The sequence below is a fragment of the Balaenoptera ricei genome, chromosome 1 (assembly GCF_028023285.1).
Source record: "Balaenoptera ricei isolate mBalRic1 chromosome 1, mBalRic1.hap2, whole genome shotgun sequence".
Lineage (NCBI taxonomy): Eukaryota > Metazoa > Chordata > Mammalia > Artiodactyla > Balaenopteridae > Balaenoptera > Balaenoptera ricei.
Genome location: NC_082639.1, coordinates 136715087 through 136741796, shown reverse-complemented (window position 1 = coordinate 136741796; position 26710 = coordinate 136715087). Strand labels below are relative to the sequence as shown.

General features: G+C 38.5%; 2 protein-coding genes across 8 annotated transcripts in view; both read right to left on the bottom strand.

Annotated features, from left to right (window-relative positions):
- Positions 1-284: 284 nt before the first annotated feature.
- On the bottom strand, positions 285-10368 carry CACYBP (calcyclin binding protein). 2 transcript variants are annotated; one of them, XM_059936890.1, is made up of 7 exons: positions 10118-10368; positions 6009-6228; positions 4066-4162; positions 3918-3959; positions 3735-3834; positions 2375-2472; positions 285-627 (listed from the first exon to the last, which is right to left on the bottom strand). In XM_059936890.1, exons 1-7 carry the CDS (start codon positions 10136-10138, stop codon positions 471-473), a joined length of 735 nt encoding a protein of 244 aa, XP_059792873.1. In that variant the 5' UTR covers positions 10139-10368; the 3' UTR covers positions 285-470. The 2 variants fall into 2 exon arrangements, with proteins under 2 accessions (XP_059792873.1, XP_059792881.1); XM_059936898.1 differs by lacking the exon at positions 3918-3959 and having other exon boundaries at positions 10118-10366.
- Positions 10369-17199: 6831 nt separating this feature from the next.
- The window catches only part of RABGAP1L (RAB GTPase activating protein 1 like), a 783585-nt gene continuing 774074 nt past the window's right edge, over positions 17200-26710 (bottom strand). For all 6 annotated transcript variants that reach the window (XM_059936821.1, XM_059936830.1, XM_059936878.1 and 3 more), the window contains 3 exons: positions 25545-25616; positions 23431-23628; positions 17200-22419 (listed from right to left, as the gene is read on the bottom strand). In XM_059936821.1, the coding sequence (XP_059792804.1) occupies positions 22267-22419; positions 23431-23628; positions 25545-25616 (423 nt within the window). In that variant the 3' untranslated portion in view covers positions 17200-22266. The remainder of the gene's footprint in view (positions 22420-23430; positions 23629-25544; positions 25617-26710) is intronic.

The window sequence follows — 26710 nt, the reverse complement described above, 5'->3', positions numbered from 1 at the left end:
AGAGCAAGCTCTCTATAACAACCTTGAAACACAGGTATGAATTTTCATTTTATGCAAAAATTCACGTTTTATTTTTTTATTCTTACATTGGTGGGAGCTGATGTCAGGAACTAAAAGGCAAGCAGTAACTTTTGTTTCTACCTCTTAGCTGAACAATAATACACACAATGTGGCATTTTCATTAGGCAAGACTTGCTTCTTCACGTTTCACACTAGAATACAACATTACCCTTTTCTTGAATAAAATGACCCGGTTACTAAGGAAACCATCTTTGGAGGGAGTGTTTGTTTAATAAGCATATTTTATTTAAATAAATCCTCCAGCAGGAAATGGAGAATTCATTGCCTTTACTTAGACTGTGTAAGAAGTAGTTAGTTATATGTCAAATTTATCTGTGCAGCTCACCAACATTTCCTTATTGGAAACATCAATATTTCCGCCTCACAGTTCCCAAAAAGACTGTAAAGTCTCAGAATTCTGTATCTCCTTTGGCTTGCTTCTCTCTTGATTCCACCCAGGCTTTATTAATGGTTCGCTTCATATCATCATCTCCATCTTCATAAATTTTCTTTAGAACATTCATTAATCCCTCACTAGGATCTGTTTCAGTGTCATAGGAGGGCTTTCTGTTAAAAAAGAAAACACACGCAATCAATAATGGAGGAATATATATAATGTATATGAAACATATAGTAATAATAATATATGGAATATAGAAACATACATAAATCCATTTACTAACATTTTATAGGTATGATTGATTGATTACTAAGTATGAAAAGAGACAAATTAGGATGTAGGAAGTACATGAGTGGAGGTAAGAGGAAGACAGGATCCAAACATACTCTGACAATCAAAACATGCACAAATTCATCTTAAACAATATATAACCGCACTTAGTGCATCAAAGAATGGGCATCAAAAACGGTAAGGGGGACTTCCCTGGTGACACAGTGGTTAAGAATCCACCTGCCAATGCAGGGGACACAGGTTTGAGCCCTGGTCCAAGAAGATCCCACATGCAGCTAAGCCTGTGCGCCACAACTACTGAGCCTGCGCTCTAGAGCCTGCGAGCCACAACTACTTAGCCCACGTGGCCCACGAGCCACAACTACTGAGCCCACATGCCACAACTACTGAAGCCCACGCACCCTAGAGCCCATGCTCCACAAGAGAAGCCACCGCAGTGAGAAGCCCACGCACTGCAATGAAGAGCAGCCCGCGCTTGCCACACTAGAGAAAGCCTGGGTGCAGCAACAAAGACCCAACACAGCCAAAAATTAATTAATTAACTTAATTAATTATTTTAAAAACAGTAAGGGGTTATCTTGGGACTATGGGATTTTAGGTTAATTTTTAGCAGGAAAAGTAAGGAAATAAGCTTTTACTTTTCTAAACTGTTTTAATTTTTTTTAAAGCATGTTTCCTCATATAATATGAAAAACAATTTCATTGAGAAAAAAACAAACGTATGTTCTATATGGACACATACTGAAGCTCATATTTTTTTTAATTAGAAAAGCCTTCTCTCAAGCCTGAGATACATGAGTTTTGGGCCTGGTGGTATAAAAGCACAGTCCTCAATGTAGTCAACACTTCTAGTTCAATCCGTGTGTGAACTGGGCTCATTAACTTTATACTTCATTTTTCACTTACCTCATTTATTAAATGCCAGATTCTGTACTGGATCCTGGGGATACAGTAACAGTAAAACAGGTTCCTATACTCAGGTAATCCATTCTAGATTTAAAAGCAACTCCACACATAATGCCTAACAAACACCTTAGCCAACCACATTCCAAATGCGCACTGGCTATGGGAGGGAGGAGTGAGAGAAATGTGGATGGCTAATTGACTCAACGTAGTACATTACCACTGCAGGAAAGCAGAGGAATGTTTTAGCTAGGATGGAAGTATCTTTGAATAAACATTTTTCAAAATAGCCATTATTAAGTAGGATAAAAATATTCTCTTTTCCACTCTGTGCCGGCGACAGTAAACTTCTAACTATATATCAGAAACTTCTGGGGAATTAGAAAACCACACATGGGTATCTGGGCTACTATGGAACTACTGACATGGAATCTCCTGGAATGAGCACAGCACCTAAATAGCAGCACCACTGGCCCAGGGTTAAGAACCAGCACAAAAGAACCAACCACAAGTACAAAGGCCTCCTTAAAAAGCAACTTGCTAGATACATGCCCTCTTCGGGTGCCCTCTGACAAGTGAAAGCAGATATAACTGGGTTAGTCAGAGGACATTAGAAGGTAAATGGTCAAATTGCAGACTATACACCTCCATTATCGATGAACATCTACAACCCTAGCAAAGAATACATTATAATTCTTAAATAAATGAAAGTAGACTCACTCTTTCTCTTTGCATTCTTTTTCAACCTGAGTCAGGTAGTCCCACCGTGTGTTTTCCGCTTTCTTCCTACATAAGATAAGAACTGTATCTGTCTTGATCTGGAAGAAAAGTGGAAAACAGGTACAACTTAGAACACATGGAGATAAGCATGAATATTTAGAAAATAATTATTTACTCAATTACTCGAGTTACTGTTACGTACAGGACCCGTTTTAGGTGCTAGTAATACTTTTATGAATAGGCTGGAAAATCATACACAAACTGTAATTCCTTCAAATACTAGGTGCTATCAAGACAAAGAAGATGTTAATGAGTATTGGGGCAGGAACGTCACTAGGAAAGCCTGAGGTGAAATGTGAGCTGTGGCCCAAGCTTCAGGAAAGAGGGTCTTCCAGGCAGTTGACATAGGAAGAGATGATTCTGGTATCTTTGAAAACAAGGAGGAAGAATGGCTGGATTTTGATGATTGAAGGAGAGAATAAAACAGTAAGAGGGGTCAGAGACAGGCAGAAAATCATGTAAGGCAGTATTGGTTAGGGAGTTTGGAGGTGAGTAAGCAGAAACAGCAAGAATAGACAACCCTTTCAACAATGATCCACATAACTCTAGGACTTGAGTAATACTTCAACATGTGATTAGTGGACGAAGAAGGGAGCAGGGAGTCACAAGTTAACCATTAAATTATATTCTAATATTACCTTTAAGCTGCTACATAACTATGTAAACCCAGACAGCAGAATGGCACATCTGTGGACCAGAGGCATTAAACTTCATTTATTTAAATTAGGTAGGAACAGAAGGATTATCTGAATTAGTGAAAAATATGAATAATACTGTTTCAAAGACAGTTTATTTCAATTTTGTAAAACAAATTATTATTCCCATTGTACAAATGAGAAAACTGAGGTATAAAGTGATTAAGTGAGCTGCCAAAGGTCACAACTAATACGTGATAAAAATGGCATTAAAACTCAAGTCTCATTCTTAACCATTTTCAGTTTATTCAACACCCTCCTAATTCTAATGCAATATTTTTATAATCTATTTTCTAGAGCAGGAGCTGGCAAACTTTTTCTGTAAAGAGCTAGATAATTAGTATTTTAGGCTTTGTGGGCCACATGGTCTGTTGTAGCTACTTAACTCTGTCACTGAAACACAAAAGTAGCCACAGACAACACATACACAAATGAGCACTGATATGTTCAAATAAAACTTTATTTACAAAACAGGCAACAGGATAAATTAATTCTAGTTCATCTTAATTCTAAACTGGCCAGGTAATTTCATGAGGTTTCACAATATTATGACAAAAAATATTATGACAATTATGACAATATTACGACAAAAAAAGTAAACCTACCTTTTTTGAACTGCCTTCCACAGAGATGGGTTTCAAGAGATTGTTCACAATCATGGAGTAACTCTTCCCATTTAGATTCTTTACCAAAAGATCAAATGACCTACAACACAATAGTGAACACTTTATCTTTCTGGTTCTATGAAAGGTGCTCTTCAGTCGTTGTGGAAATAAAGCCAGTCTTACTTTAGGATGTGCACCTGGCCATCCCAGATGATAAGACTCAACCTTTAAAGCAGATATAAAGGATAATTTTAAATTTAAGCAGAATTTTAGAAACTGAAAAGAAAAGAACCCATAATAAGGCACTGGCTTCCCCATTATGAGAACTCACCTCTCTGTGAAATGCACCTGCACATTCTCAGCAGGGACTTGATGAACTCCAGTTAAGGTAATGTAGATTTTCACAAACTTATCTGACTGATCCCATCCTGGTAACAACAACAACAAAAAATGGACCATGAATAAAGTCTGATACTATCTCTGGAATAGCAAATGCACACAGCTCATAATAATACTCACTAAGATAAAAATCTAGCAATAGAAACATGAAAGAAATAAAGATATAAGAAACTTTTTAGATGGAAAAATTGAGCTTCAAAGCAGTTAAGTAATCTACCCAAAGTTAGGCATCTAGCTAGTGAAACAACCTAGATTCAAATCCAGGTTTACTGAACACAAAGCCCACGTTCTTTTTATTCCTTAGAGTAAGCAATATGATCGTTAAATACCTCCTTAATTGTAGCTCATTTCCCCTTTTTATGGAAATAATTTTGTCCTATTCCTAAATATTGATAATCTCCACCAAGCTGGATGGCTAAACATCAGCTTTGTCTAATCAGTATTATCTAATTCCATAAACATTTCTACTTCTCTAAGCAGTTCAACAAATGCAATCCTAGCTTCCTCAATTCCTTTCCCTGACAAAGCAGAATATAAACTTAGAGAGTCAAATTCATCCAAATCTGCCAATTTAATTAACCTACCAATATCTAGAAGTTATTTCATTTTTTTATTATCAAGCTAGTCTCTAACCTAGATGAATTCTGCTAACAGAAAATACACAAATGTCACATAAAAAGCACATCATATAATAAAATATATATTTATGTATTGTACTGTATGACTTTTTCTTACTTAGTCCTATAGAAATCTAGTGTTAATAAAAAAAAAAAGATGTTCTAGAGGGTTCTGTACTTCATTTAGTTTCTTCCCATCCATTCAACCCATCCTCCACATTGATAACTGCTTTTCCCTAAACACAAACCTAGGTTCCTAGTTACTATGCCAGAATCCTACCACCTTCAGACCAGCTTCCTATAGTCAACGAAGTACACAGCGTATCTCCTATAGTACTGCAATACATCACTTAAACACAACACACACACTGCTTTTTGCTATGACAATACCCAAAATGCATGATGCCTTTCACGTCTCTACTCATGTCCTTTGCTCATGCAACTCCCTTCTTTTCGTCATACTTGCTGAACTCACCTTTTAAACTCAGATGTCTCTTCTAATTCTCCCTGCCTGTTCCTCCCCTCCAGCAGAATTACTTTATCAGCTATATTCTCATAATACTTTATAAATCTCTATTCAGTTAATGAAATATTTATTAAGTACTTACTGTGTGCTGGATATTGTGAGCACAAAGAAAAATAAGACTGTCCCTGCCCTCGTGAGAGCTGATTACTCAGACTTCAAGTTGCATTGCTTCCAAAATAAAAAAGTCTATAATCAATTTAGGGAAAATGGTATTATGACATTGTTATGGTATTAGTTGTATGTCTATGTCCCAACCACACCGTGAGCAGGGATTGGGTCTTGCTCACTGTTGTGTATCCACAAGTCCAAGTACAATAAAGGCACATACTAGGTGCTCAAAAATGTTTTTTGAATATAACTGGATTCTCCTCCTCAGTTAATATCGGTGGTTGTTTGGCAAACAGAAATGCAAAACAGGAAGAAAAACAAAACAAAAAGCTGTGTCCATATATACTGAATATATTTCAGAATAGGTTCCTTCTTGCTGCTACTCGTCATTGTACTAATCATCTTGCTCTCTTATTAATTAGCTTTTAGAATGCAGCATTTTCTTTTTAATCTCTTAAAAAGCATCCTATTAAATAAGAACTAATGGGTCTTCTCTTTCAAATCACCAAAAACAAACACTCAAAACTGTTAAAAAATTGATTTTGTTAGTGGGTCACTACTAAGGAATACGTTGCTCAGAGGCAGAAAGAACTGTATAGACGTGTATGTAGGGGCGAGTCATACCATAATTACTGATTTTCACTGTATATCCTGTCGTAATAGGAGCAACCACAGCGGCTGGCTTTTCATTTTCCATAAGTTCTGCTTTCCTCTGTGATTTCTGCTGCATCTTGTTCTTGATTTCTGTCTCAATCTTGGATTTTTCAGCTGTCAGGGCATCACGTACTCTTTTTCTAGTGGCTTTTTCCAGCAGAACCTTCACCTCTTCTAGATCTTTCTGTAGCTGTGTTAAAATAAAAAAGCTAAGTTAGCTATGATAAATAAGACAATAGTTGGATATTGTGCATATTGGTCATTTCAATTTACTGAATAAGAGCTAAGAATAGGAGGTTCATTTAAATTTCCTAGGGTTGGGTAGCAACAAGGATTCTTTCCTCCAGCCTATTGAATTGTAAATAACTCAAGATTCCTTTCTTTTAAAAAGGAAAACTTAATCTTGAAGTAACTGTAGGTAATCAAACCAAATTTTTCCAGTTTGGTAGACTGTTATCTGCCTTTGTTTTAAAACATTTTATTTACAAGTGTGATTTATAAACATTTTCTGATTGTAACATGAAGAAATCCAACAAAAGGGAATCGTGGATTTCCTTGTAACATCCAGTCCTAGTCATCAGATATTAGGAATTTTTTAAATATTAAAATAAAAGAGATGAGTACATAGTAAGTGCGGTGAAATGCTACAGCAACTTGACTAAGGTAATACTCTACTTTCCCTCAGTGATCGGTCCTCACTGACCTTCCTACCCCAAGTAATACACATAAGAAAGTTTAAATTTTTAAGACAAAAGGTAAAAAAATAAAGACATATTTCTTCTTCTAAGAAGTTAGACAACTTCTTAGTTCTAAAGCTCCTGGTTAATTTTACTGTCAAGTCTGGGACTTGGTTGCACAGTAGAGGATAAAAACCTGGACAAACAATCCAACATGCAATGCACTCCTGGATCATTGAAAAAGCAACCTATGCCAATACATTGCCTACCCAAGTCTATTTCTATAATCTTCTAGAGACAGAGTCAACATTGTATTAAGTTTAAGAGTTAAAGACACTGTTAGAAAATTAATGGGCTTAAAAACTTTTTCCCAGTTACCCTCTGACTTACTGCAAATGCATGAGATCTTTATAAACAAGGGATTCATTTCTCTTAAAATGACTTTACATTCTGGCTTCATACTAGCTAGCAATCTGACAGGAATACTTTGGCATTATAGCCTGAGATCATGTAAGGCTCAATATAAAAATCTTTAAATGCTTGATAACTTAGTATAATATCCAAAGTACAGCTTGAAAGTCTTTAGATTTCTTGAGTCTTAGAAAATGCAAAACAGAAAAACAAATGCTTTTCTTTTATCCCAAGTCTTTTATCTCATTTAACTCAGATGCCCTTGTTTCACCTATCTGTAACTGCTAACTTGGTATAAAAAGTCCAGCTGTGCCCAGTCTCCTGCCCAAATTCTATCCCCACCTCCCAAAACTCGTATTACTAAGAAAAAAAAATGCAAACTCATCTTTCAAGCATAGAGAACCAAGATGCTTTTAGTTCAAAGCAATCTTTTTTGTTATAATGGCTTTCAAAATTCACATTCATTCTAACAACAAGATGAAAAAAAATTAAAATGTTAAATGAGTATATTTTGTTTCCAGAGTAAGGATTTAGTTAAAAAAAAAAGAAAGAAAGAAAGTAAACGTATAAAGTCTAAACAAAAGGTTTTACTTCTTGACTGGAATAGGAATCCTTTTTCTAGGAGACTCAGAAGAGAACTCTGAGAATTAAGCAAGAGATCCCCAGGCCCTCTTTACAGCCAGTCTGGCTCTACAGTACTACAAAAATAAGATATCCACTGTAGGTCTGAAGCAATTTACAGCAGGCCTGTTTAAGGTAATTCCTCAGTTCTTCTCTGTTATTTGCAGATCTGAAACCAGTAAAATTGATCCCTTTGGTGCTTTTTCTGTACACATATTTAAGATGCCTTAGATACAGCATTTCTTACCTAATTTATCTAGGCATTCACTTGTTTTCCTTAAGCAAAATCACACCTCCCTTTTATCCCTATCCATAAACACATTAAAGCTTTCTCTTCTATTTCCAAATTCCTCACTAGGAAGCAGTAAGACCAAAGTGCCTCAAAATAGGCAAAGACCTTGTGCAGACATTTCTCCAAAGATAGACAAATGGTCCTCAAGCGCATGAAAAGATGCTCAACATCATCAGGCATTAAGGAAATGCACATTTAATCCACAATGATACACCACTTCACATCCACTAGGATGACTAACAACAACAACAAACTCCAGCAAATAACAAGTGTTGATGAGGATGTGCAGAAATCGGAAGCTTCATACACTGCTTGTGGGAATGTAAAATGCTGCACTTTGGAAAGGAGTTTGGCAGTTTCTCGAAGTTAGTTACCATATGACCCTGCAATTCCACTCCTAGATATATACGCAGAGATTTGAAAACGTATATCCACATAAAAAGCTGTACACAAGTATTCACAGCAACACTGTTCATAACAGCCAAAAAGTGGAAATCATCCAAATGTCTATCAATTTATGAATAAACAAAATGTGGTATATCCATAAAAAGGATTATTCTGCCATAAAAAGAAATACATGTTTCACCATGGATGAACTTGAAAACATTATGCTAAGTAAAAGAAGCCAAAAAGTAAAAGGCCACACATTGTAAATCTCCATTTGTATGAAATGCTCAGAACAGGCAAATCCCTAGAGACATAAAGTAGACTGGTGGCTGCTGGGTGGGGAGGAGTAATGGGAAGTGACTGCTTAATGGCCACTTAATGGGTTTCTTTTGGGGTTGATGAAAATGTTCTCAAATTATATAGTGGTGATGACTGCACAACACTGTGAATATACTAAAAAGCACTGCACTGTACACTTTAAAATGGTTAAAAACTGAATTTCATCTCAAACAAACTAAAAACAGTGTACCTAAATGTATACACCACAATTAGAAAGCCCCTTACTTTGAAGAGGATTAATACTGAACACACCAAATGTAGGACTGTAAAGTCACTTCAGAGATTCTTTCCTCAGGGCACATGGTACCACAAGGCCAATCTTTAACACCTAACAAACTTGTGGCAAGTTATCCAGAATAATACTTACACACACACACATACTTTTTCTTCATTTAATGCAAATTCTCAGACTTAAAAAGTCAAATGTGAGATTTCCCACTCTTGTTCATATTAAGCAAAAAGATTTCCGGAGAACAAATCTAGTCAATGAATACCCAACACTTTACTGTGAATAACAGTACTGTCATCTTAAGTCAAAAAAAGAGCAATCCAAGTTCATTATTCCCAAGCTGTAACTGTGCAAACTAAGTCTCCAAAAAAGTAAAGCTGCCTCTGTTTAGAGTTTAAAGAGCTTAAAAGAGAAAAAGGCTATTTCCCACCACTAGTTACAACTAACTTTCCAATTTATTTATTTTTAAAAACGCCTATAGCAGATTGTTTTGTCAAGCACTCCTCTGAACATTTAGAACTACTACTTGGTCTTTACAACCCTATGAAAAGGATAATGTGGCCCAGAGAAGCACCATAACTTGCCCAAAGTCTGTGTAGAGAAAAGATGACTAAGAGAGTTTACGTGCTGGGACTGAAGACTTCTCACCTTCCAACTGCCCTCTACCATAGAACGACACTCAGGTTTTGTAATCAGCTTTAATTTAACAACGCTTCACGTCCTCAGGCTAGTGTAACGCGGGCGGAAAGGGCCTGAGAATACGTGAAGGTGTCCAGCCCTCAGGTCCACCATCGGACCTACCTGCCGCCGGGAACCACGACACCCGCCCCCGCTCACCTACGCCGCCGACCAAGGCTGAGCCGGGGGCGTCGATCGGCAACTTTCCGGGGAAAGCGGAGGCCCCGAGGCCCGCAGTGGCCGGCTCGGCAACGGGGCGGCTGCAGCTGGGCGGGAGGGAGGCCGAGGGGAAGCGCGGGAACCCGAGTACGCAGGAAGGCGGTCCGACAGGCAGGTGCCGCGTGCGGCCGCTGGGCAGCTCCGCACGGGAAACGGCGGTGGGGCGGGAGACGGAGCGGAAAGCTCCAGCAAGGCCGAGCGAGGAAGATGAGGCCGGACCCCTTACCTCCTCCACAGCTGAAGCCATGGTCGGGCCGCGTCAGGGAAGGCCCCAGCTGCAGCGGCGCAGGGGCGAGAACAGGAAGCGCCGCACCGACCGCGCTCACCCCGAGCGCAGACCGCACCGGCACCAGTCACAGTGGCCGCGGCCTGCAGGCACACCCGACCCTGCGCGAGATATCGGCCCGCCTCCGGCACGCGACGCCTCTGGAACCTTCGCGAGTCCGTCGAGGCCGCCCCCCGAGCCCAAGCACCGCCTTCAGGGCTCGGCCCCGCCCCACCTCGCCTGGCCCCGCCCACCTCGCCTCTTAGCAACGCTCAACTCTCGCGATCAAACCGGAGGTTCGAGAAGAGAAACGCCTCTACCTCCACGCCCGGGCAACTGTACGTAGTATACTTTGACCCCGTAGGTCCCGGCTGCGCAGTCGCAGCTCAGAACCGCTGCTTTCCCGTACCATAACCCAACCCCGGAAATTATGCACTGATCTTCGAGGGTCCAAGCCGGAAGTTGACTAGAGAGTCGGCTGTTTCCGTGCTCTCTAGGACCCAGTACCATCGAGCCGGCCATGTTGTGTAAAGTTGATCTGTGAAGTGCGAGAAAAGGACAAAAAAGGGGAGAAAAGGAAGCCTGTTTATGCTAAGATGGGACAGAATGAGAACGTTAAGTCCGCCGGGTCCTGAAGGGAACAGTTTTATTTTCAGTGACTTCTGGCGCTCTGGAGACGTCATGATTTAGGCTGTACGACGTGGTGACGTCATCATGGATTGCGGGAGGAGGTGGGGTTGCGTTGGCCATGTGATGGGACCCAGTAGCCCCGCGGGGGAGTAAGCGTGCTAATATAGCGGGCACCTCCATGTGTCATCGCATTTGGGGTCCCGCTTTCCCCTCCTAGACTGTTGAAGGACTTTCCTAGTACCTTCACCGACCATTGTGCGAGTCTCTAGTTGTCACCCAGGTTTGGATTCGGTTTAAGTGAGCCTATTCGCCAAAGAAAATGTGGGCTGAGCTTTCCTGGGGCTGCCTTCTGCTCCTGGTCTGGCTCCCGCAATCCCGCTGTGTAAGGCCCTTGAGAACCCCCCTTTTCAGACTATTTTAGCCTCTGGCCGACTGAAAACGTCTGCAGCCCCGTTGAGAACATAAACAGTAACCCCGGAGAAGTCAAATAGCCCACACTCAGCTTAATATATCGCCCGCGGTAGCGATTAGAATCAGCACGTCAGAGGAGGAAAAAAGGACTAGAAAAAGGCAGGCTGACCATTATGGTAGTAAAGAATCTGAAGTACAGCGCAAAAACAAATTACAGCTACGTACAACGTGCATGAATCTCAAACGTGACATTAAAGGGAAAGAAGCCAGACAGAGAGGTTCTTCTCTTTTGGTTCCATTTAAATGAAGTCTAAAACTGCGAGACGTTCAAAATCGGGTTAGTCTTTCCTTAAGTGGGGAGGACAATGACAGAAAGGAGCCACGAGGGGACTTTTGAGGTTCAGATAACGTTCTGTTTCCTTTCTTTGGATGCTGGTTACAGATGTGTTCACTTTGTAGAAATTTCATTGAGCTGTAATTTGTGTAGTTTCTTTTGTATGTTATAGTTAACTAAAAGTTATATTTAAGTAGGCCCCGGAGGGAATTTTCCAGAGATGATAGAAGTGTTACACTGATACATGCTATTGTCAGAATTCACAGAACGGGGACTTTCTGGTAGTCTAGTGATAAAGAATCTGCCTTTCAATGCAGGGGACGCAGGTTTGATCCCTGGTCGGAGAACTAAGATCCCACATGCTGCGGGGCAACTGAGCCCGCGAGCCTCAGCTAGAGCCTGTGGTGCTGCAAACTACAGAGGCCACGCCACAACTAGAGAGAGAAAATCCATCCGCATGCCACAGCTAGAGAGAAACCCTCACACCACAACGAAGAGCCTGCGCTGCAATGAAATATCCCACATGCCGCAACTGAGACCAAAAAAAGAAAATAAAAAAGATTAAAAAAAGAGGCCAAGAAAATAGTTTTTTAAATGTATACTGTCTGTAAATTTAAAAAAAAAGAATTCATAGAATGAACTCCTAAGATCTGTGCATTTTGTTTAGTTATACCTCAAGTTTTTAAAAAAGTGTCTAGGGAGTTCCCTGGTGGTCCAGTAGTTAGGACTCCCGGCACTTTCACTGCCGAGGCCAGGGTTCAATCGCTGGTCGGGGAACTAAGATCCCACAAGCAGCACAGCACAGCCAAAATAATAATAATAAAATAAAATACTCCACTTAAAAAAAGAGTGTCTAACTGGAAGCCTGGAATTATTTAGGTACTTAATTAAATAGGAACAAATATCCCAGTCCACTGCGTGAGAACTTGACCTAATGCAGTGATTTTTAAATTTGCTTGATTATGCACCTTGGGCAACTTCTCCGCCAGATATCCTAAAGCCACAGGTTTTAAGTACCACCTGTTACCAGTGACTCCCAAATCTATACCTTCAGTTCTACCATATCTCTGAGCTCCAGACTCTGCCTTTGCTTCAATGTCTGATAAGCACATCAAATTCAGCTTGTCTGAAAAACAAAACAACCAAAAAAACCTCCTGATTTCTCATCCTCGCACACCAAATCAGTTCTTCCAGTTATTCTCCAGCTCTGTGAATGGTCACCTCATTTTCTTAATTGCTCAGGCCAAGCATACTTGAGCTCTCAAGTCATACTTGAGCCTTCAATTTCAGGTCCTACATCCTATTCTCTGGCAAGTCTTGCTGGTTTTATCTTCAAAATATAATGAGAATAAAATCACTTCTCTCACCTAATCTGTGACAAAGGAGGCAAGAATATACAACAGAGAAAAGACAGCCTCTTCAATAAGTGGTGCTGGGAAAACTGGACAGCTACATGTAAAAGAATGAAATTAGAACACTCCTTAACACCATACACAAAAATAAACTCAAAATGGATTAAAGTCCTAAATGTAAGGCCAGACACTATAAAACTCTTAGAGGAAAACATAGGCAGAACACTCATTGACATAAATCGCAGCAAGATCTTTTTTGATCCACCTCTGAGAGTAATGGAAATAAAAACAAAAATAAACAAATGGGACCCAATTAAACTTAAAAGCTCTTGCACAGCAAAGGAAACCATAAACAAGACAAAAAGACAATCCTCAGAATGGGAGAAAACATTTGCAAACAAAGCAACTGACAAAGGATTAATCTCCAAAATATACAAACAGCTCATGCAGCTCAAAATCAAAAAACAAACAACCCAATCAAAAAATGGGTGGAAGACCTAAACAGACATTTCTCCAAAGAAGACATACAGATGGCCAAAAAACACAGATGCTCAACATCACTAATTATTAGAGAAATGCAAATCAAAACTACAATGAGGTATCACCTCACACCAGTCAGAATGGCCATCATCAAAAAATCTACAAATGGGACTTCCCTGGTGGTACAGTGGTTAAGAATCCGCCTGCCAATGCAGGGGACACAGGTTTGAGCCCTGGTCCAGGAAGATCCCACATGCCACGGAGCAACTAAGCCCGTGCGCTCTAGAGCCCGCGAGCCACAACTACGGAAGCCCACGAGCCTAGAGCCTGTGCTCCGCAACAAGAGAAGCCACGACAATGAGAAGCCTGCGCACTGCAATGAAGAGTAGCCCCTGCTCACCGCAACTAGAGAAAGCCCACGCGCAGCAACGAAGACCCAACGCAGCCAAAAATAAACAAAATAAATTAAAAAAAAAAAAGATGTTTAAAAAAAAAATCTACAAACAATAAATGCTGGAGAGGGTGTGGAGAAAAGGGAACCCTCTTGCACTGTTGGTGGGAATGTAAATTGATACAGCCACTATGGAGAACAATATGGAGGTTCCTTAAAGAACTAAAAGTAGAACTACCATATGACCCAGCAATCCCACTACTGGGCATATACCCTGAGAAAACCATAATTCAAAAAACACACATGCACCCCAATGTTCACTGCAGCACTATTTACAATAGCCAGGACATGGAAGCAACCTATATGCCCAACAACAGAGGAATGGATAAGGAAGATGTGGTACATATATACAATGGAATATTACTCAGCCATTAAAAGGAATGAAATTGGGGAATTTGTAGAGATGTGGATGGACTTAGAGACTGTCATTTGGAGTGAAGTAAGTCAGAAAAACAAGTATCGTATACTAACGCACATATGTGGAAAAATGGTATAGATAATCTTATTTGCAAAGCAGAAATAGAGACACATGTAGAGAACAAACGTATGGATACCAACGGGGAAGGGGGGGTGGGATGAATTGGGAGATGGGGATTGACATATATACACTATTGATACTATGTATAAAGTAGATAACTAATGAGAACCTACTGTAGAGCACAGGGAACTCTACTAAGTGCTTTGCGGTGACCTAAATGGGAAGGAAATCCAAAAAAGAAGGCATATATGTATACGTATAGTTGATTCACTTTGCCGTACAGTAGAAACTAACACAACATTGTAAAGCAACTACACTCCAATTAAAAAATTAAAAAAAGATAAATTTCTCCCTTTCTACATCATACTATAAAGAAAGGTGGTTGCTACTCTGGACAAATTCTTTTTTAATTTCTAGTGAGTATAAAAGTGAAATTAAGTTTAAAAACCCTGAAAACATTAAAAAGATATCAGACTCAAAATTTTAATTACCTCATTAAATGATTAAATTTTAAAAAATACATAAATAAAACCACTTCTCACAATCTCCACTGCTACCACCCGAGACCAAGACATCATTATTTTGTCTGGATTTTTAGCCTCTTAGCTGGTTTCTCTGCTTCCCCACTGTGCCTTTACGATTAGTTTTCCACGGGGTAGGCACAGTAATCTTTTCAAATGATTATATCCCTTTGCTTAAAAACCTCCAGTAACTTCCTGTTAGGCTTAGAATAAAGTCCAAACTCCTTACATAACCTGGAATGTTTTGCATGATCTTATATCTCACCTTTATGAGTTCCTTTATCTCACGGAACTCATCTCTCACCAGTTTCCCCTCTCCCAGGTTTAAACAGTGGCATTTTTGTTACTCCTTGAATCCACTGAGTTTGTTCTCACCTCCAGGCCTGCACTCTGGGCTTCCTTTCTGTCTGGAATGGTTTTCCTCCAGATCATCACAAACCTTTTTCTATCTTCCTTTTGTGTCAGCATTTAAAACACCTCATAATTCCCATTCTTGAGGGTCAACAAATTCAATGCTGCTTCTCTCCAGCTGTATCCTATAATTGTCCTTACATCCATCATGTAGAAGCAAACTGACTCCTTGCCCTGCTACCGTTAGGAGTAACTGGGTACATCAGATCCCAAAGTCAAGAAAAAAAATTAAGAACTTTGCATCCTGAGATAAGTCAAAAACAAAACATCATCAACAAGACATACACACATCAGGGTCATTGTGTCTAGTTCTAGTCCCCCAAATAAATGAAATTCTGAACCTGAGCCTTTCCTGTAAAGTTGGACTCCCTAAAAATCAAACAAACACTTTATCTCTGACTTTTGCAACGCTGATGTCTAAAAATATGGATAGTAGTGTGAGAATTGCTGTTTTCCCACCATGAACAAAGTAATTATAGACTCTATACTTGGAAACTGTGTAGTTTTTCCCTATAAATAGTTGTAATTTCTGTTTGGCGAGCTTGTTCTTCTAAAGCCTGAACTTCCTTGCAAACTTTCTTTGCAAGTAAGCTTTCAAAAGATTTTGCTCTGAGTGTCCCTTTGACAGTACTGAAACGTGTTGTTAAAGTATAATTTCAAAAAGGTGAAATCAAGATTCTCATGCAAATATAAAACGAATATTAACAAATATTTTATGCAATTCATTGCATAAACCATGAGGGTAGCAACAAGTTCTTAAAACTATCAAAAAGTACATTTGCACAGGTGGGTACTTTAGGCAATTTAACAATGGAATATTAGTGTAAGGTTGCAAAGTTAGACACAAACTAGGTAATGTCCTACAGGGTAGAAAACTATACATAACCTTTCGAGTCATCTATTCCACTGGAAAGAAAATAGGGATTTGCATCCCTACTGGACAAAAATCTACAGGTTAACAGGTAACTTCACTAAGTGTAGGGCCTTTAATCAATAATGAACAGTGAGTTCCACTTACTGTTCATGTCAAGACCACTCATGACCTCCTCACTGCCAAGTTCAGTAGATATTTTCTGAATAATTTGACTGTTTCACTTTTTATGTAAAACTTCTCATTTTTTAAAATACTGCATAGGCCAAACAAAAGATGTCTGTGGCTGGATTTGGACCGCAAACTAATTTTACACTCTCTGGTTACTATTTTTTAATACATGCTGAATTCTAAGAGGAGCTGACTAATCTGGCATTCATTCGGTTCCACGGACACCCAAAACAAAATGCAAATTAGAACAAAATGCAAATCGGGATTCTGTGCACCCTGCGTCCACTTCAAGAGAGCCTCTGGAGTTCTGTTTGAATTATCTGATGTCACCCACTGTGCTGTACTCTGAAAGATGAGCAGCGGCCACCCAATCCAGGATTAGCCAATCAGATCTTTGCAAGATTTTGAAACTGGGACACTGAGATGCCAGCCCATCTCTGCTGGTCACTTGAAGAGAGGACATGTAAACTTGGAAGCTGTGCACTTAGAAGCAGGGGATGCCTCTTTTCAGAGACAGAAGCAGCAGCAAGCATCACCTGGCAAGACAAGCAGAAGAGCGATTATAAGAACAATTGCTTAGGTTCCTGATGGCATTCCCCCCTTGTCCCCGTGCCTCTTCAGGCCCAATGGTTTGGCCTTTGGTAGCTATGAGCTAAATATACTTTCTTCCTTTTAATTAATTGCCTTATTATTATTAAGCTAGCTTAAGAGACTTTGTTACTTGCAACCAAGGAATCACTATAGAGAGGAATACAGGGCACTTGACTGTACCTGCTGTACAGGATATCATTTTGCAGGGTATAACCTGGAGCAAACTCCTGTATATTTCTTCTTGCTAAATTGACTAGAGTCTAGTGTCAGATAAGTTTTTCACAAACATTGGGTTCAGACGATTCAGAATAAAATCAACTAGAAAAAAATTAAAAAGCCATATGGATTTCAGAACAAATGTTTATTACTGCTTAATGGGGCCAAAGGAGCAACACAGAGCATTGAAAACATCACTGGCTCACAAAAACAGTCATCTTGCTACCTTATCGGTTGCATTTGTTTATTTCACAAGGCTTCATTCACACATGAAAACAAGATACTAATCCAAGTTCATAACAATTATAAAAGTAAACATTTGTTGGGACAATGTACAATAAATTGCACTTTTTTAAACAAGCATTACATTTACATTTATAGAGTGTACTATACATAATACATGGAATTATGGAAACATCTAATTGGTCAGTGTTGATAGACGAGAGAGGCTGCTCACTAATTTCTTTTGTAGTCAATTAGCACTGTTTGAGCTAATCAACTCCTTTATTCTGGAACCTGTTTTCACTGGAGAAGCCATGGGCAAAATCATAGAATTCATAAAAATAGATGGCACAGAATTTCTACTACCTCCTCAGCAAGGGAAAGGTAGGAGTTGAAAGAAATGACGTGGGGCTGACTGAGAAACTTTCTTCCTTATTTGAACTAAGGATTCATACATTATGCAAAATACCAAAAATAGAGAAACTGATGTAAAGGCTATTGGGATCTTGGATTCTGGGGCCATTTCCAGGCTTTATTCTTGTGCTTTCATGACACCAGAGTCTTGATGTGTTTATGTCCTTATCATTCAGTTTCCTATATTTTATTCCATATATAATATATAGTTATTAAAAGTTACATTTTAACAGAAAAGATTTTACATGTTAACTTACTGCCAATGAAAAAGGAAAGTAACTCAAAATATTCACCTGCTACTCAATGATTCTTTTTTCTTAACGTTTTCAGAATACCACTAATGATAAACCAGGGGTGGAGGTGGTGAGAGTAGGACGTGTTGATGAACATGTTTTTATAGCAGGTAGCAAATACATTCGGAGATAAGCTTGACGTGTAGTCTTTTAGATGGAAGCTAAGAAAGGGACTTCTGACAGTTGACTGTAGTCACTAAGCTACTCATAAACATCCACTTTTCTCCTTACAACTCAAGATCATCATCTCCTATTGAGGTGCAGCCTGCACTGAAGTATTCATTTTGGTAGCTCTTGAAAGATAAGGAAATCCCTAAGGGCTTTGTCTGTATTATATGGAAGCCACTATGAGAGAGGAAGGATGTTTTGGAGCAGTTCCAGTTCAATGTGACAATCAGCATGGCAACTAGACAGAAAGAGTTTTATATATCTGGTAATAGGAAACACAGGCCACTGAGCTGTGCCTGGCCTTCTGTTATCTGATCGCCATGTACATATTCAGTTGCATGGTACCTGGGTATACCAAAGAGGCAGGGATACTCCATATAAAATTCTACCGATCACACACACACACACAAATCTCACAGCATTCAAATCAAACAACAGAGTTTGTCCATGCTCTCATTTACCTGTAATTGAAGCAAGAGAATCGGAGCTACTTTAGAGTGGTTTTTTTTTAAGAGTAACTTATACAACAGAATAACCTTACTAAGTAATTTAAAGTGTTCTTTTCCAGAAAGATAAAACAAACAGGGTATTTAATTTTTTGAAAGCTTCTTTTTCTCTAAAAGGGTCTTGAAATCAGACAACCACCTTAGCAGAATAATGAGTAGACTGATTTCAGCTCAAGAAAAAGAAAACTCAATCCCTTACATTAGTTACATATGTGATTCTCATCCTCAGTAACTAATCAATTCCTTTAAGGATCTAACTCTCATCTCTTGTGCCCTAAGCTGTGTATTCTCTTGTTTTTCTTACTTTAGGTAGGAAATGAAGCTACTAGTTATTAACTAGAAAGTATTTTAAGAAAATGGAGTAAGGGTTTGAGAAAAATGAATATTAATACATAGTATAAGAGAATGAAATTTTTGAAAACAATGAAACAAGATAAATACTATTAAATACCCCAACATCAGTACAAATATTACTTTTCTACTTTATTATGGAAATTTAAGAAAGCCAATGAAGAACAAATTACTAACTTAATAGTTCGGAGAGAGGAAGAGAATCATTGGTTTCATGGAAAGATAGGGTCATAAGCCTATGTGACCTTCCTTCTAATGTTTCTGATAGGCACTCATATACAGACCATTAGGTAACTGAGAATTTATTTGCATTAAATTGTATGTAACTAAATATAACCAAATTGTGCCATGGCTCAGGATGTGGGAAGCTAGCAAACATATGCACTGCAAAATTCAGCTTGGTTTCTTTCAGCTTTAAGGAAATGTGTTAAGATTCTCAAGATATAAAAGCTAATGACTGAATTATCCAATTGAATTTCATTCTCTTAATTTATTCTGCAGAATTTAATGAAAGGAGAAATCGTCACTTCTCAGAATGTTGCAAATGTTGGATTTTTGGAGGAATGTTTTATATTATGTATGCTAGGAAAAGATGAAAAACACTCTAGAATATCTGAAAATTTCCTGGATATTTGAGCTGGTCAATCTCTTTCTAAAAGAAATCAAGAGAAGAGTAGCAATTCTCAAATATACTTCAAAAGAAGAGAAATTAAAACTAGCAGTTATTTAATGATGGAATGCATGAGTTTTCAAACAACACATGGTAAAGGGCATGGGGTCTGGGATAGTGCTATTATAATATTGTATGAATAATATCATACACCAACTTTTGAATTTTCTTTCCTTCTGTATTTGCTATTGCTACTTACCCAAAGACATTGCAGTGAGGGACAGTTTAGACTATGGTACCAATACACATACCCAAGTATGATATGGAACTGGAGAAGGAAAAAAAAAATCTATGGATGGCCATTATAATCTTTTAAAAGAGTTAAAAGAAAATGAAAAAGACAGATTTATTAAATGTTTGGAATACATGTACCTAGTTATTTTGTTTAAAGAAAAAAATGTAACGGGCTATGAAATTGAGCCAGGTCTACAGATAAGAACTGGACCTAGAGCTATTTCTCTCTCAACTACCATTTAAGGAAAATTATGCAATTTAGGCATTCTGTGAAATGTAAAAAGAGCTCTGTACAGTAGAATTATGAGGTTCACAAAACACAAAAGAACATCTTTAATTTAGCTAGCCATCTGATAAGGCAACTTGTACAAGGCTTCTTGGGATCAAAGCATAAAGTACCAGTAAAGCTGACAAATTATATTAAATGATTTACAGAAACAAGTACCAAGATGCAATTTTCTAGCCATTATATTTTGCAAAAAAAAAAAGGAAAAAATATTAATTTTTCTAAACCACCATGTTGGGAATGTTAAAGTCAACACAGATACTCAGAATGCTATTTTCCTTTTGGGTGAAAGGAAATGAAAACTATGATGAGAGATGTCACAGGACAAAAAAAAAAAAAAAAAAAAAAAAGAATTCTGTAAGAAAAGTATTATTTGATGAGTGTAAAGAAGGGTAACAAACAACCACATCAGTTTTATGGGTTGTAGATGATACGAACACTTACCGATGAAGGGGATTTCACTTTTTAGAGTTTAATGATTATTTTAGAGGAAAGGATCCATCATGAGCAACTTGTAGTACATGCTCCTGGAGTTGAGATGGCTCTTAGATGGTTTTTTACTTCCAAGAGTGTGTTACTTTTAACTGCAACATATGGCACAGATGAGAGTCACTCTGGCACTACAGAGTTTGAGATACTTTGCAAAGAATATGTTCAACAGTGAAGCCAAGCATGAGTATCAATAAATGTTACTATACATAGCTGACAGTAGTTTGGTTGCTGTAAAGGACCAAAGCCCTCCAAAATAGCTTAAAAAATGGGAAAATTAGTTTTTCCCTTACCAAAGGATTTCCTGCAAGGACTATTTATAAAGACATGTTAAATATAATTGAAAAAAATATTTCCATCAACTTTTAAACAATAGCTTTACCTTTCCATGAGATAAGCATTTCTATAAAGGTTTTATATGCAATCAAAAATGTTACAAATGCATTTGCATCTCTTCATCTAGGGGTACCAAGGGCACATTTTTAGGAAGCTACAGAAATCAGAAAAAGTTGCCTAATATTAAACTAAGATGATATGAAGCTGACTTCTATTTCCCATTTCGTAACTTTAACAAAGTTACAGTATATTAGTGTTTCCTTAGAAAGTATATGTCAACATTAAATGAATACTCTGTCCCTGGTTCTTCATTCCATTCTAAGCACAAGAGCTGTTCCTGGGCCTTTCTAGGCTTCTCTGGTGAAGGTTTCCTAAAGATGCAACTCATAATATCCACTCTGACTTTACATTTGCCAGAAGTCACAACTGTGTTCTTACTTAGGAACTCGCAATTCCCATGTGAAGTTCTTAAAAGGACCTGGTAGAAGACCAGGACCAAAATGATTTATTTTATCCTGCATTTATCAAAATCTCAGTTCTTTTTATCTAGTGTGTGTTTTCAATAGCCTATCTTATTCCATGGTTCTTGGCACTTCATTTCCATATGTACCCAACAGAAAATAAAAATAAACTAGTTGTCTTTGGGAACTGTTCAATCCCAGGTCTGTTCTTTCCTTTGGATAGGATTATCGCTATCCTGGGCATCACTTTCAGGAGGAAACCTGACAGTGGTCATGACTGGCCCCACAATGTGCTTTATCTGAATAAATCCTGAAAAGTTAAGAGGTTTAGGTTGCAATCTTTTTTTTTTTTTTTTTTTGCTGTGACAAATACCTGCCTATCACTTCAACCTTGGAATAAAAGACATCTCCATTTTTATGTAAGATAAAAATAATATGAATAATTATTTCTAAATAAAAAGCATTTAGTTCTGAATTACTTATTTCCAACCAAACATCAGGCATGTAAAATAATGTGTAATACTACGATGGATCGGAACACAGTCTTCCATGAGGAAGCACAAAAACAGGTATTCAACATAAATCAGGTTAGTTTAAATAACATCCCTTTTTTAAAAGTGTCATAACAAGAAAGAGTAAGAGCTACTGAAAGATCCTGGCTTGCTTTCTGGCCTCCTTTCCTTCCTTTTAAAGGGACACCAGGAATCATCCTGGGTTTCCGTTGCTTTGATCGTTGTGCTCTTGTACTTGGGTGAGGCTGGACCTATGTGCTCTCCTTGGGGGGCTGGGTGGCCTGTGGCGGCTGCAGTGGCTGCGTTCCCGTGGCCGTTTTGATAGAGTTAAGGGTTTTGCTAAACCAAGAGTTTTTTGCAGCTTGGATTTCATTCATAAGGGCTCCCCTCTGATGTTCAAGTTCCTAATTCAAGAAAGAAAATCATCTGAGTTATATAAATATCTTCTCTCTGCCAAAAAAATTAGAGTATAGCTTTTTGGAATCTGCAGGTCTACATAGCCGCATTTTTCTTCCTACAAAACCCAGGTGAGATTTACTTGGCTTCTGAATGCAAGAAAAAAAATTAGAGCTGAAAGAGTTACCATTAAAAACCAGAATCTGTGCTTTCTCTGACCAGTGAAATGAAAGCTCATTTTACCCTTTTTTCCCTCTGCAATTTAGGTCCAAATCTAGGTTTAGGCTGCAGCCCAAGAGAAGATGTTTAAAACCACAGGTAAAGGTAAACATACAGATGGAATGTATTTTTACTGATAGTGTAAGCATGAATAAATTCTAGTTCCAAACGCATGGCCTGTGCCCCTGAGGACGTACAAGGTCCGAAGCAGAAAGAGTTCAGGATCGTTAGTGTGGCGCAGCAGGTGCCATGGCAGGACACGGCAAGGGTGAGGGTCACTGGTAAGAAAGAAGTGGGAACAGTCCATCAGAAGCCAGGACTGCTTTTCTAATTCTGATATCCTCCAATATGGAAAGAGATTATGGGGAAAGGGATTTGGCAAAATCAGGTAAAGATGAAAAGAAGCTCCAAAGAAAAGAATGGCTGTCAGCCAATGTTTAACTGTCAGGGGAAGGATAACAGGAGGGGTTTGGCCTTTCAACTTTCAGGATCAGCTAAGTGACCAAGTTCAATGGGAAAGGACCATGGCCAAAAAATATCAGGGAAAATAAAAAGGCATATGCTTAAGTTCTCACAAGATATATATAATTTTAGTTATTAAAAATTTATTTAAAACTATGTGGTTATATCAGTGCTTAAAAATGATGTAAAATGCAACTCATTTGTGGGCAGAAAATGTATTCATCTTATATGGTAACGTTGTATGATTTTGAGCTCAGTAGGCCGACTCTTCAGTACTAGACTATCCTAGACCACTAACTGTTTATTTTTTTAAATTGATCTTTTATCAAATCACCAACCTGGATTTTACACTTGGCCTCCACCAGCTGCAGTTTGGTTTGTGCCAATTCCAGCTCCATCTCCCTCAGTTGCTTCTTAAGAGAGTCCTTCTCATCATCCGATTCAATTCCCTGGTCCTCTCTGCTTATGGCTGCTACTTTCAAAGCACCCTCCTTGCTGAAAATGTCACTGCAGTGTTTACATGCCATCATTTTACCCTGAAATATCCAAAAGAGATAACCAACATCAAACTGCATTTCATAGCATAAATCATGTCCTGAAACAATGCAATATGATTTTTCTTTAGACACTGCTTGTGGTCATCAAATACAGGCCCATTTATAAAAGTAGACATTTTTCTTGTGCTGTGACCAAAATGGTTATAGTCGGCACAAAACCCAACTATCCAAGACAGGTGCTACTTTTTCTTACAGTATCTCTAGAGAGACTCTGGGGATAGAAAGTATTATAGCATTTCTTTGAAATGTTTTCTAGAAACTTTGTACTACCATTATCCTTACTAGATGCCAAGCCCCATGGCATATATGCTACATGCATTACCTCATTTAGTTATGATTAGGTATTATCACCCCCATTTTATAAATGAAGAAATTTAAGAGTTTAAGTAACTTCCCTGTGGTAGACTGAGGAAGGTCATTATGACTAACCTAAGTCTACCCCTGCAACAAGTGAAGTACACGTCCTTTTGTTCAACTTTAAGTGAAGATGATCATTATTGTTCAAGGTGATAAAAGCAACTCTGCCACATGCCTGGATTGCCAATCAAGCACAGAGCACTGAACAATGGCAACTCTTTTCAAGACAACAGTGCTACTGTTTTCTTAAAATATCTTCAAAAAGTTTAGAGATAAGAGATACTACAGAATCTTGATCTATTTTGATGTCCTACTGTTACAAGCTCAGCATGTCCATAACTGTAACTATACCCCTCTCTTCACACACACACAAAGCAACTCTGCCCACACTTCTGTGTCACTGTGCATTACCCCACCATTTAGGCCTAAAGAATTTGGTGTCATCTTTCCATTAGCTTCTCCTTCACTCCATATTCAGCTGGTCATAAAATTCTTCCTCTTGATATGTCCAAGCATGTCTCCCAGGCCTGAATCCCAAAAAGTCACCTTCTCAGAACAAAGTTCCTATTTTCAGTTCTCATGTCTCAGATTTTCAGGTTACAACTTTTAAAATATGTATTTACTGAGCATTTATTGTGTGCCAGGTACTAGACTAAGCACTTTATTAACAGGATCTTATTTAATCTTCAAAATGACCTTATGAGGTAGGTAATATTATCTCTATTTTACAGAACACAAAATAAATCTGAGAGAGGTTAAATAACTTGTCAAGTTGTTAAGTGATATACGAAAGTGCCTAGAATGCATTTATTTACTAGTATAAAGCTGAATATATTCAAATAGAATTATATCAGGTTTCTGTAACACTGGCCCCAAGAGCTGGCTGTACCAACACTGCTTCTTAGGAATACCAATCCATTTGGTTTACTGCTGTTTCTATACAATAAACAATCACTTTTTTCAAGTAGGTAATCAATGTAAGGAGTTTTACCACCAGGGGGCAGCATAGAAATAAATGCTGCACGTTTTCTTTAAAAAACAAATCTCTACTTTTGGTGGAAAAATCAGTTACCCAACGTGTTTCCGCCAGCTGAGTTCTATGCTGCCCATGGTGTCCACTGTTTAAGAGATTAATGGGATGATCCTACTGGGTTGCACAATGAAGTCACATCAATTCAGGCACAGCTGGGATGCGGGCTGCTGACGGTTCGGGTTTCCAGGTTTCCAACAACCAAGAAAGCTCAGGGGCCTCTTGTGACAATGCTGAAATCCTACCCCCTTTCCTGTTACCTGTCTCTGACAGCCCAAAAGTTTTCTGGGAACATAACCTTTCATCTGGCCCACACCCCGGTCAGAAGAGGGACCCTATTCACCATAATTCCTAACTCCTTTAAAACAAAGGTGGGGTGGAGACGTGTCTACAGGCTGTCCTGCCTGTGGTGCATCACCATATATTGGGATCCTCCTATCAGGTACTCACTCAAGACTACATGAATTTGGAAGAAATTGTATCACAGAACTGTTTCATTCTTCCTCACCTTTACCACTTCCAGCTCCTCCTTACTGGCTGCTTGCTGTTTCTCGAGTCTGGTACTCAACTGGGAACAGATCTACGAGAAAGAAAAGAGCTACTTTACTAGAAAGTAGAATGTCTCTTGTAGCATGTGCACACAGCTGTTTATTCACTCACAATCTCTGATGCTAGAAGAAATTTTGCAAATGAGTAGCTCTGCAAATGCCAGTCATTCCCATAAAACAAGCAGCAGAAAGCCTGAGAGTGTTCCGGGTGCAAAGCACACCTCTCTATCTCGATCAGTAGAAGAAACACATGGGGTAGATTTGCTTTCTTTCTGTCACTAGCTTCCGTGACTGGTCCCAGTGAATTCCTGTCCTCACTTTGGAATCAATCTATAGAATCTTTGCTGGGTATCTACTTTGGGCAAGGTACTATCCTAGGAATCTGATGAAAAGAATTCTGAATTTCTTCATGACTGAAAAGTGCTGTGCTGTGATAATCAATGGGAAAGAAAATGTATGTGAAGGATTTAATATAGCGCACCATTAAATAACATCTCATTATTATTGATTCTGAAATAAGGTGCTAACAAGTACCAGGAACAGACAGAAATAAGTGCTTTCAAAGCCCCCTAAAATTGTATTAAAAAACAAAAACCAAAAAACGGAAGTTCAAGTCTTGCTAAACTTGAGTGAAATAAGAATTTTTTATTTTGGAAAAAAATGGAATAAAAAAGTTAGGGGATGTCAAATTTTCAAGTGCAATTTGGACTAAAAGCATAAAAGGTCTACCTACCTCTATTATCAAAACGGACATTAAAAAAAAACCCAGTCTACTCAAAAATAGTTCTAGAGACCTGGGACTACTTGTTGAGTTCAGTCTCCAATTTGTCCAGATCCAAGCCTGGAAACAATAAATAGGACTGTAGGGCTGATGTTAAATAGAAGAGATTTCTCAAGCAATTTTGGCAAACAAATAAACCCTTTTAAATAAGCCCTAACATTCTGAAATATAGCCAGTAATAGCCAATTCCAACTACAGAATGCATTTAGATTACGTTATATGTTCAAAGAGACGGCTCTGTTGCCTTTTACATCAAGTGCTTGCCAGATAATATTCAAGAATAGTCCCAAGGATTGCTCTTTGAAGAGTGCTGCATATGGCGGCCACTCATGGCCTAATGTGATG

Coding starts and splice junctions, on each gene's coding strand:
- CACYBP (XM_059936890.1), bottom strand. CDS start 10,138: ATGGCTTCAGCTGTGGAGGAG. Junction 4,163..6,008: donor AGTGAAAATCAGTAATTATG/GTATGACTCGCC, acceptor TGTTGTTACCAG/GATGGGATCAGTCAGATAAG. Junction 2,473..3,734: donor TGGAAGGCAGTTCAAAAAAG/GTAGGTTTACTT, acceptor CTTTTCTTCCAG/ATCAAGACAGATACAGTTCT.